The sequence below is a fragment of the Hemitrygon akajei genome, chromosome 2 (genome assembly GCF_048418815.1).
Source record: "Hemitrygon akajei chromosome 2, sHemAka1.3, whole genome shotgun sequence".
Lineage (NCBI taxonomy): Eukaryota > Metazoa > Chordata > Chondrichthyes > Myliobatiformes > Dasyatidae > Hemitrygon > Hemitrygon akajei.
The window spans coordinates 209,680,531-209,692,945 of record NC_133125.1 but is presented as its reverse complement, the minus strand read 5'-3'; the positions used below and the strand labels follow the sequence as shown (position 1 = coordinate 209,692,945).

General features: G+C 43.6%; 2 protein-coding genes across 4 annotated transcripts in view; both read right to left on the bottom strand.

The window, feature by feature from the left end:
• The window catches only part of LOC140720464 (zinc-binding protein A33-like), a 348,439-nt gene that overhangs the window by 222,888 nt on the left and 113,136 nt on the right, over positions 1 to 12,415 (bottom strand). The window lies entirely within an intron of this gene.
• LOC140720410 (butyrophilin subfamily 1 member A1-like) overlaps positions 1 to 12,415 on the bottom strand; it is a 51,003-nt gene that overhangs the window by 6,427 nt on the left and 32,161 nt on the right. For all 3 annotated transcript variants that reach the window (XM_073035279.1, XM_073035273.1, XM_073035266.1), the window contains exons 6-8: positions 10,611 to 10,643; positions 5,486 to 5,512; positions 3,741 to 3,767 (exon numbers count right to left, since the gene is read on the bottom strand). In XM_073035279.1, the coding sequence (XP_072891380.1) occupies positions 3,741 to 3,767; positions 5,486 to 5,512; positions 10,611 to 10,643 (87 nt within the window). The remainder of the gene's footprint in view (positions 1 to 3,740; positions 3,768 to 5,485; positions 5,513 to 10,610; positions 10,644 to 12,415) is intronic.

The window sequence follows — 12,415 nt, the reverse complement described above, 5'->3', positions numbered from 1 at the left end:
TTTCTGGCTCCCGGCAATATTACATCCCTGCAGCTGCCATCAACTGGCCGTTCATTCCAGCTGGAACATTCAGATGGTGCATATCCTGTTTCCTTTTATACCAACTGTGTCTGAAGCCTCTTCAGCAGCACTAGATCAGAAACTGCAAAGTACCCATCATGGGGGTTGAGAGGGATCTTTTCAAATACATATTCTGGTGCTTATGGATCAAAATGGATCATCAAGATGCTGCCAATATTCGGCGACTCTTTGTGTGCACCTCCAACTGGAATTGTCAAATTTTCCCATTCAAGACTACCACAGCTGAAGTCCACAATCACAGCCACAGTAATCACATCATTTTAAGACACGTAAAAATTATGTCGAGACTCATAATTGGTGGATCCCAGAATGCAGAGCCAGGTCAAGAGTGCATTTCCCCTTTCATAAAATAGACTGCAGAAGCCAAGCCGGTTTACCCAGATAGGATTAAAATGCAGAGCTTTAGCACTCCACTGATGACTATCCTGCTGGTGAAAGTACAGTTTCAGGAAAATAAAACTGAAGACCTCAGAGCAAGTTTGCTGTACCAGAGGGACATCAGGGAACGACTGCTGTGTACTCTGCTTCACAGAAACATGGCTACCACCCTCCATTTTAGATGCAGCTTCACCATTCTCCGCAAAGACAGGACTGTTCTGTCATTTAAAAGCAGCGGCGGTGGAATATGCTTTATGATTAACTCATTGTGGTGCACAAAGGTGGTAGTTCTATCCCAGTACTGCTCACCCAACCTGGAACATCTGGCGGTCAAATATCATCATTTTAATCTGCTGAGGGAATTTTCTATGAAAATTCTGGTAGTTGTGTACATTCCACTTCAGGCCAATGTCAGGGAATGACTGGAGGAGCTAAGCTCTATATTCCTAGTGTCCAAGAAGAGCAGGGTGAACTGGTAATGACAATTTCCAAGTGGCTCTCACACCTACTATGATGAAGTGCTTTGAGAGATTGGTCATAACTAGAATCAACTCCTGCTTAAGCAGGGACCTGGACCCACTGAGAGTTGCCAATTGCCATAATCAGTCTACAGTAGATGCAATCTCACTGGTTCTCCATTCAGCCTTAGGTCATCTGAACAACAGTAGTACTTACGTCAGGCTGCTGTTTATTGATTGCAACAAAAGCATATCCTTCATTCTAATCAACAAGCTCCAAACCCTGGACCTTCCTCTGCAACTAGATCCTTGACCAAAAGCCTGTGCAGATCGGAAATAACATTGTCCTCCTCGTGGACAATCAACAGCGTTGGTGCACCTTAAGGACGTGTGTTTAGCCCACTGCTCTACTCTCTCTGCAACCATTAATGTGTATCCAGGCACAGCACAAACAACATCTGTAAATTTGCTGATGACACAACTATGACATATGGTGATGAGAAGAAGCACAGGAGTGAGACAGATCAGCTGGTTGAGTGGTGTTACAACAATAACCTTGCACTCATTGTCAGTAAGGCTAAGGAATTGATTGTAGACCGGAAAGAGGAAGTTGAGAGAACACCCACCATTGAGGAATCAGTGGGGGAAGGGTGAGTGGTTTCGAGTTCCTGTGTGTCTATTTCTCGGAAGGTCTAGCCTGGGCCCAACAGCTTGATGCAATTACAAATAAGGCAAAGAAGGCCACACCCCAGTGGCTCCAATGACTACAGACCGGTGGCATTGACCTCCACATCACGAAGACCCTGGAGAGACTTGTTCTGGAGCAGCTCCGGCCTATGGTTAGGCAACACTTAGACCCCCTCCAGTTCGCCTACCAGCCCCGACTAGGAGTTAAGGATGCCATCACCTACCTGCTGAACTGTGTCTATGTCCACCTGGACAAGCCGGCGAGCACTGTGAGGGTCATGTTTTTTGACTTCTCCAGTGCATTCAATACCATCCGCCCTGCTCTGCTGGGTGAGAAGCTGACAGTGATGCAGGTGGATGCTTCCCTGATGTCATGGATTATTGATTACCTGACTGGCAGACCACAGTACGTGCGCTTGCAACACTGTGTGTCAGACAGAGTGGTCAGCAGCACTAAGGCTCCACAGGGGACTGTCCTGTCTCCCTTTCTCTTCACCATCTACACCTCGGACTTCAACTACTGCACAGAGTCTTGCCATCTTCAGAAGTTTTCTGATGACTCTTCCTTAGTTGGATGCATCAGCAAGGGAGATGAGGCTGAGTACAGGGCTACGGTGGGAAACTTTGTCACATGGTGCGAGCAGAGTCATCTGCAGCTTAATGTGGAAAAGTCTAAGGAGCTGGTGGTGGACCTGAGGAGGGGTAAGGCACCGGTGACCCCTGTTTCCATCCAAAGTGTCAGTGTGGACATGGTGGAGGATTACAAGTACCTGGGGATACGAATTGACAATAAACTGGACTGGTCAAAGAACAATGAGGCTATCTGTAAGAAGGGTCAGAGCCGTTTCTATTTCCTGAGGAGATGGAGGTCCTTTAACATCTGCTGGACGATGTTGAGGATGTTCTACGAGTCTGTGGTGGCCAGTGTTATCATGTTTGCTGTAGTGTGCTGGGGCAGCAGGCTGAGGGTAGCAGACACCAACAGAATCAACAAATTCATTCGCAAGGCCAGTGGTGTTGTGGGGGTGGAATTGGACTCTCTGACGGTGGTGTCTGAAAAGAGGATTTTCCTTTACAACTTTACAACTCCTCCCTCGGAGTGTCAGACACTCTGAGCCAATAGGCTGCTCCTGGACTAATTTCCACTTGGAATAATTTACTTATTATTATTTAATTACTTCTGGTTTTATTTTGCTATATTTCTTCACTATTCTTGGTTGGTGCAACTATAACGAAACCCAATTTCCCTCGGGATCAATAAAGTATGTCTGTCTGACAATGACTATCTTTCTTTTGTTTGATGAGACTTGGTATGTTCCCAAAGACACTTGCAAATTTCAATAGTGGTATTGCGGAAAGCATTGAAACTGGTTGCATCACTGTCTGGTAGAGGGGCCACTGCAGAGGATGGGAAAAAAGCTGCAGAAATGTGTAAACTCAGCCAGCTCCATCATGGGCACCAGCCTCCTCACCATCACGGAGATATAAAGGTGATGCAGTTGTGCTGCTGAACTGGCTCCGTGGCTGTGGATTCACTTTCGGAGACTCGACCTGTGATTTGTTTACGTTTTTACTGTTTGCAGAATTTGATCTTTTCTCACACATTGGGTGTTTGATGGTCTTTGTTCTGTGCGGTTTCTTTCAGTGGGTTCTATTGTGTTTCTTTGTTTTGCGGCTGCCTGCAAGTAGTTGACTCTCAAGGTTGTATATCATGTACATACTTTGATAATAATGTACTTTGAATTTTGAAAAGGTACCATCCATCATAGGAAGCACAATGTCCCAGGACATGCCCTCTTCTCATTGCTACTGTCAGAGGAGGAGGTGCAGGAGCCTGAAGACACACACCCAACATTCAGGGACAGCTTCTTCCCCACTGCCATCAGATTTCTGAATGGACAGTAAACCTATGATCACTACCTCAACTATTTTCCCTCTCTGTTTGCACTACATATTTAATTTGTCAAAATATATACATATACTTATAGGTTTTTTATTATGATGCATTGGAATGTACTGCTGCCACAAGACCACAGTTTCTCAACATACGCCGCAGATGTAGACAAACCTGACTCTGATTCTGATGCAACATCAGATGGAGCCAAAATACCCATCGTAATCAATCAAAGATCTTACCTGGATTTTTACACATGTTCTCCCAATCTGGAAACAAAAACAGCCAGTTAGTATGGAAAAACTTTCCCTGTACATTGAATTACCATGCAATTATACTCATAATGTTCAACCTTCATTTGAATTGGAAGTTTATGATTAGCTTTATTTGTCACATGTACATCGAAACATGAAATCAAAGTGAAATGCACCTCTGCATCAGTGACCAACACAGTCTGATGTACTGGGCACAGCTCACAAGCATCGTTATGCTCCGGTGCCAGTGTAGCATGCCCACAACTAATTCATCATTTTACATCAAAACATACAGTGAAATACATCATTTGAGTTAAGGGGCAACACAATCCTCACTGATTCGATTTGATGTAAAGGACACATTTCATTGTGTTTTTGATGTACATGTGACAAGTAAAGCTAATCTTCATTTTTCTTTGAGAGAGCAATGATCAAATTTGAAATTGGATTTAGCTGGATCGCCCCCAAGGTAGGTCATGTTGTAACTAGGTTGAAGGGTGTAGAACAGACTGCATAATTACACTAACCGGGGGTACGTAAAGTTGAAGTCTCACCCGAATCTGATTTCCAAAGTAAACAACCCCAGCACAGACACTGTTCTAAAAAATCAGAAGTTGTATGGGTGCAAAGGGACTGAAATATAATCTGATTCCAGGAATGAAAGGGTCAACATGTGAGGAGTGTTTGATGGCTCTGAGGCTGTATTTGCAGGAGTTTGGAAGAATGGGTGTGTTGGAGGGGGTGGGGGAGAGAGAATCTCAATGAAATCTCTAACATCTTGAAAGGCCTGCATAAAGGGGAGAAGGAGAGGATGTTTCCTATAGTGGGGGTGGGGTCTGGGACAAGTGGGCACAGTCTCAGAATAGAAGGACATCCCCCCAGAAGAGAGACGATGAGGAATTTCTTCAGCAGCATTGTGGTGAATCTGTGGATTTCATTGCCACAGACGACTGTGGCGGCCAGGTCTTTGGGTATTTTTAAATGAAGGTTCATAGGTTCCTGATCAGTCAGGGTGAAATGTTGCACAGAGACAGTACGGTTAAAATGGATAATAAATCATCCAAGATGGAATGGTGGATCAGACCGAAGGGCCAAATGGCCTCTTTATGTTCTTACATCATATTGTTGTTAATTATTTTCAACATTTCAGTTTTATTCACAGCATGACAGACATCCTCCCATTACTACATTCAGATTCATTTATTTATCACATGTACATTGACACATACAGTGAAATGCTTCACTTGTGTTAATAACCAGCACGTCCTGGGGATATGTTGGGGACACCCCACCAGTGTCACTGCACGGTCCAGGGCCAACATAATTTGACCAAAATGGTCAGAAAAACACAAGCAACAAGAATATTAGCACCAACACCAACTCCACCAACACCACCTCCACTAACAACAACAACAATAACAGTAAAGCCAGGCCATTGCTCCCTCATTTCCATCCACCCACTCACTCACAGTCAGTCCTCCAGCCTCAGGACATGTCTGGCCTCCAGCTTCCAGAGGGCTCACTGACTCAGACATCTATCATATGATAACACTGAGATGGTCTTCCTTGGTGATATCCCTCCAATCTACTTCCCACCTTCTCTAACTATGCCCTGTCGCTGTTTGTTCTGAGTCTCACCATTCTGCAGCTTAGAGGAGTTTAAACTGATGGTGCACGGGGAATCTACGTTCCTCAACATTTTCATAACATTTCTGTTAAATATTATGACTTACCTGACTCAACAAGAGGTTTCCAGTGGCCTGAAAAAATTAAGAAAAATATACTTTAATAACCTTATTGGTGCAAAGTTATTGGTCATTTTCTATGATAGCCCAAGGTCAGGGTGGGTAACCTCACTTCCCTGGCAGAGGAGGTGAACGTAAGTGAAAGACTCAGGCTCAACGTACAGACTCCATTTCAATGCAATGCCGTGGGGTGCTGTGCTGATGGAGAAGTGATCTTTTCATAGAAATATTAAATGGAGGCCCAGACTGCGCTTCCTCGGTTGGAGGGAAACAGCAGGGTCATTCTCTTGGTTTGTCAGTCAATTGATATCCTGCAGTCGACATCTCCACAGAGTTCTCTGTGTCTACAGCGTAGAAGCAGGCCCTTCAGCTCATCTAGTCCACAAAACATCAGTCAGCCTAATCCCATCAACCTGCACTCCATATCCCTCCCATCCGTGTACTTACCTAAACTGCTCTTAAATGTTGAAATTCAACCTACGTCCAGCACTTCTGCTAGCTGCTCGTTCCACACTCACACCACCCTTTGATGAAGAAGTTCCCCCTCAATTTCTCCTTTAAATATTTCACCCTTCACCCTTAACCTATGAACTCTAGTTGTAGTCTCATGCAACCTCAGTGGAAAAGCCTGCTTGGTTTACTCTATATGTACCACTCATAATGTTGTATACCTCTATCAAATCTCCCCTCATTCTCCTGTGCTCCAGGAAATTAAGTCCTAACCTATTTATACTTTACCTACAACTCAGATCCTGAAGTCCTGACAACATCCTTGTAAATTTTCTCTGTATTCTTTCAATCTTATTGATATCTTTCCTGTAGGTGGGTGATCAGAACTGCACACAATAGTCCGAATTTAGCCTCACCAGCACCCTATTCAAATTCAACATAACATCCAGCTTCAACACTCAATACTCTGATTTAAGAAGGCCAATTTTCCAAAGATCTTTTGATGACCCTGTCTGTCTGTGATGCCACTTTCAAGAAATCATGGATCTATTTTCCCAGACAGACAGACAGACAGACAGACAGACAGACAGACATACTTTATTGATCCCGAGGGAAATTGGGTTTCGTTACAGCCGCACCAACCAAGAATAGTGTAGAAATATAGCAATATAAAACCATAAATAATTAAATAATAATAAGTTAATCATGTCAAGTGGAAATAAGTCCAGGACCAGCCTATTGGCTCAGGGTGTCTGACACTCCGAGGGAGGAGATCCTGCTGTTCTCCCACACTCTTCAGTGCCCTACCATCCTCAGTGCAAGGCCTACACTGGTTTGTACTCCTTCAACATATCTGGTTAATACTGATGTTTGTGTGACCATACATCAGCCAGTGTCTTTCCTTAAGAAAGACATCTACATCTCAGTGAGCTAGGACACGCAGAAGCCTTTAAGCCTAACTTTAAAAACTAACGGTTAGAAACATAGGAAACCTATAGCACAATATAGGCCCTTCGGCGTACAAAGTTGTGCTGAACATGTCCCAATCTTAGAAATTACTGGGCTCTCTTTTTTTTTTAAACACCATGTACCTATCCAAAAGTCTCTTAAAAGACCTTATGATATCCGCCTCCACTACCGTTGCTGGCAGCCCATTCCACACACTCACCACTCTCTGAGTAAAAAACTTATCCCTGACATCTCCTCTATACCTGCTTCCCAGCACTTCAAAACCTGTGTACTCTTGTGGCAACCATTTCAGCCCTAGGAAAAAGCCTCTGACTATCCACATGACCAATGTCTCTCATCATCTTATACACCTCTATCAGATCACCTCTCATCCTCTGTCGCTCCAAGGAGAAAAGGCCGAGTTCACTCAACCTGTTTTCATAAGACATGCTCCCCAATTCAGGCAACATCCTTGTAAATCTCCTCTGTATCTTTTCTATGGCTTCCCTATCCTTCCTGTAGTGAGGCGACTAGAACTGAGCACAGTACTCCAAGGGGTCTGACTAGGGTCCTATATAGCTGCAACATTACCGCTTACCAATACATCGCATGCCTTCTTAACCCCAGAGTCAACATGTGCAGCTGCTTTGAGCATCCTATGAACTCAGACCCCAAGATCCCTCTGATCCTCCACACTACTAAGAGTCTTACCATTAATACTATATTCTGCCATCATATGTGACCTACCAAAATGAACCACTTCACACTTATCTGGGTTGAACTCCATCTGCCACTTTTCAGCCCTGTTTTGCTTCCTATCAATGTCCTGCTGTAACCTCTGGCAGCCCTCCACACTATCCACAACACCTCCAACCTTTATGTCATCAGCAAACTTACTAAGCCATCCCTCCACTCCCTCATCCAGGTCATTTATAAAAATCACGAAGAGTAAGGGTCCCAGAACAGATCCCTGAGGCACTCCACTGGTCACTGACCTCCATGCAGAATGGGACCTGTCTACAACCACTCTTTGCCTTCTGTGGGCAAGTCAATTCCAGATCCACAAAGCAATGTCCCCTTGGATCCCATGGCTCATTACTTTCTCAATAAGCCTTGCATGGGGTACCTTATCAAATGCCTTGCTGAAATCCATATACACTACATCTACAGTTTTTCCTTCATCAACGTGTTTAGTCACATCCTCAAAAAGCTTGTTGAGCTGACGCTATCAATGTCCCGCTGTATCTGTGCTGTAGTACTCTGTGATTCCTTTTATGACTCTGGAGGCATGGGAAATGAACATCAGGTTGTTCTTCCTTTATTCCCCATTTTGAAAAGTTGCAAGTCACTTATATTATGTAAATTCAAGCAAAAACGGTTTGTGTTTGCTGTGTGATTAAATTGAATGTCATATCTTTGTACAGTTTGAAAGAGCCTTTCCCCATGCAATATCTCACAAAGAAACAGATCTTGAAACAAAGGTTGGTACTTACAGATCCACACTGATGTTACAGAGTTGGATTAAATAATAACCAGGCAGCCTACAGGGAAGAAGTCATCAGCCTGACACAGTGGTATCAAGAAAACAACTTCTCCCTCAATGTTGCGGACTGCTTGAAGAATGGAGACAGGGTAAACCCTATAGACATAAACGGATCTGGAGTTGAGAGCCTGAACAGCTTTAAGTTCCTCGGCATACACCTCGGCACTGCCAGGTGTGCTGGTAGAGGCAGACATATTGGAAGCATTAAAGAGACTGTGAGATAGGCACATGGATGAAAGAAAAAAATGAGAGTTAAGTGGGAGAGAAGGGTTGTATTGATCTTGAAGTAGGTAACTGGTTGGCTCAACATTGTGGGCTGAATGGCCTGTACTGTGCTGTACTGTTCTACCGTAGGTTCTATGTTCTAATCAAATTCAGATGATCAGAGAACTAACAGACCCTCAGTCCTAAATGACTCACCTCTATATTTGAGGTGATGGGGAAATGCATTATTCTGGGATACAGATCTCCTTATCCTTTACAAACAGAGGCTGTGTGTTTAAGTAATCTTACGAATCTCCCTCCACTTTTTAGCTTTTTAGCAAACCTTTCAGCTAACCACCAAGCTTCTCAGCTGGATGTTGTAGGAGAATAGGGCTTTGTCATGTTTTGTTACTGTAAAGAGTTGACATTTTATGTGTGGGATTGGAGTGCAGAGCTGATATTTTTCTTGTCATTTACCTTTCCTATGCTTGCTTATAATTTTATATAATCACTGATGTGTAATGAGAAGCCACATAATACAGCAAAAATTAGTGGGAAGTTAGAGGATTTGGAAACTTTTAAAAACCAAAAGGCGGCAACTAAAAAAATCATAAAGAAGGAAACAATAGAATAAGAAGGTAAGCTAACCAATAATATTAAAGAGGATACTTCAGACAGATAAAGTGTAAAAGAGAAGCAAGAGTAGATATCGAACCGCTGGAAAGTGATGCTGGAGAGGTAGTAATGGGGCAAGGAAATTGTGGATGAACTGATTAAGTATTTTGCATCAGTCTTCTCTGTGGAAGACACCAGCAGTGTGCCAGAAGTTCCAGAGTGTCAGGGGGCAGAAGTGTGTGAAGTTGCCATTAATGGGCAGAAGGTTCTTGGGAAACTGAAGGTAGATAAGTCACTTAAACCGATGGTATACATCCCAGGGTTCTGAAAGGGGTGGCTGAAGATATTGTGAAGGCACATATAATGATCTTTCAAGAATCAGTAGGTGAGGCCTCATTTGGAGTATTGAGAGCACTTTTGAGCCTCGTAACTAAGAAAGTATGTGCTGCCATTGGAAAGGGTTCAAACAGGTTCACAAAAATGATTCCGGATCGGAAAGGCTTGTCATATGAGAAGCATTTGATGGCTCTGGGCCTCTACTCACTGGAATTCAGAAAAATGAGGAATGACCTTATTGAAACCTATCGAATGTTGAAAGGCCTGGACAGAGTGGATGTGGTGAGGATGTTTCCTATGATGGGGAGCCTAAAGACCAGAGGACACAGCCTCAGAATAGAGGGATATCCATTTAGAACAGAGATGAGGAGAAATTTCTTTAGCCAGAGAGTGGTGAATCTGTGGAATTCATTGCCACAAGTGGCTGAGGAGGCCAAGTCTCTGAGAATATTTAAGACAGAGGTTGTTAGATTCTTGATTAGTCAGGGCATGAGAGAATACAGGGAGAAGACAGGAAATTTGGGCTGAGAGGGAAAATGGATCAGCCATGATGAAATGGTGGAGCAGACTTGATGGGCCAAACGGCCTAATTCTTCTCCTATATCTTATGGTCTAAATGCTTTGTCAATCTTCAGTACATCATTTAACAACCCTGTACTGCAGCTTCAGCCGCTGGTGCCTTACTGAAACCTGTCAAATATTGCAAGGCTGAGGTAGATTAGATGTGTCCAACAGTGGAGGAGTCTAGCACTGGAGGGCACAGCCTCAAAAAAATTAAGGACGTCCCTTTAGAACAGAGATGAGGAGGAATTCCTTTAGCCAGGATACAGGGAGAAGGCAGGAGCATGGGGTTGAGAAGGATAATAAAATAGCCAAGATGGAATGGTGCAGCAGACTCGATGGCCTGAATGGCCTAATGTCTTACTATACCTTATGGTCTCTTTACAAGGCACATCTACAAGAGCTGGGAGTTTATTCATTGTTATAGTGCATTTATTTCAGTTATTATACACTCACCATACTGTTTGACGGATTCGTCATCTTCTAGACCTAGAAAATTCAACAAGGGAATTGTAGTTAATATAAACACCAGCATCTCTCATTAACATCTATTTCTGCTTATAATTATGAATGAATAGAGTGAATTCTGCATTTCAAAACTGAACGAGTAATTGCACCAGCAAATGCAAACTCCAGTACTACAGAAGGAATGTCAGGTCCATAACTGTTGCTGTATCCAAAGCTATCAGTCATTATTTGATATCCCATGGATTGAAGCTTATTGGCTGACAACTGACTTCTGGGATGGAGGGAATGCTGGGTGTCACCTTATCTCCAGAAACACCACATGTGGTCAGTTTTGTAATGTGGCCATGGACAGATCCATTTGCCATAAGGAGATGTCATTCTTGCCAATCAAGTAAGTTCATCCGCTCACGATTGTTTGCATATTTCCACTTGCGGATCCAATTTTTTCAGATTTATTTTTATTTACTTAGAGATACAGCACAGAATAGGCTCTTCCTGCCCTTCGAGGAGTGCTGCCAGCAATCCTCAATTTAACCCGAGCCTAATCACAGGATAATTTACAATGACCAATCAATCTATTAACGGGTATTGCAACACTGAAAGGAAACCCACACATTCCCCAGGGAGGACACAGAACACCGGACTAGACTCCGATGCCCCGAGCTGTAACAGCATTGCGCTAATCACTACGTCCTAATATGGCATCCTGGTCCTTCGTGCCTTGACCACTTTGATCAGTGACCATGCTGCCAAGTGATTCCTGAAGGGAGAGGCCCTCTACCCAGGGTTTGTTTTGTACAATTACTATTTTCAGTGCTTCTTCCATACATGTTGAACATTGAGCAGCATAGTTCCATTGGCTGAGAAGGTCACTGCTGGGTAGTTGGCAGGAGATGTCCATGTCCATGTTGAACCCAATTCTACTGGATATTATGGGATCAGTAGTCAATGCTCGGACTCCAGTGCTACCTGCTCCCATAAGTATCGGTCTCACTGCTGGGGCAGTTTTGCCAGCAGGACAGGAAGTACCTAAGGACAACAGCAGTCAACTCCAGAATATTGCCTACAAGGGCTGCCTTGGTCAGTATAACAGATTAGCTTTGTTTATCACCTGTACACTATAACACACAGTGAGGTACATTGTCTATATCAATGACCAATACAGTCTGTGAAAAGCTGGGGGCAGCCCGCAAGTGATGCCGTGCTAACACAGCATGACTAGAACTCACTCATCCTGACCCTAACAGCTCATGTGTGGAATGTGGGAAAAAAATCAGAATACTGTATTTCACAGGGAGAATGTACAAACTGCTTACAGAGAGTGGCAGGAACTGTACCCCAACCTTCCAATGGCATGCACTAGAATACAAAGTCGAGGATGTAATGCTTTGGTTTTACACAGCATTGGTCACACCAACCCGGGAATACTGAGAGCAGCTTTGAGCTGCTTTTCTAAGAAAAGATATGTTGGCATTGAAGAGGGTCGAGGATTTTCACGAGTGATTCCAGGAATGAAAGGGTTAATGTGTGGGGATAGTTTGATGGCTCTGGGCCTGTACTGACTGGTGTTTTGAAGAATGAGGTGGGCTCTTATTGAAAGCTATTGAATATTGCTAGATAGACTGGATGTTTCCAATAGTGGTGAAGACTAGAATGAGAGGACAGCCTCAAAATAGAAGGATGTTCCTTATAACAGAGATGAGGAGAAATTTCTTTAACTGGGGGTAGTGTCTCTGTGGAATTCATTGCCACCGATGGCTGTGCAGACCATCATTGGGTATATTTACAGGACA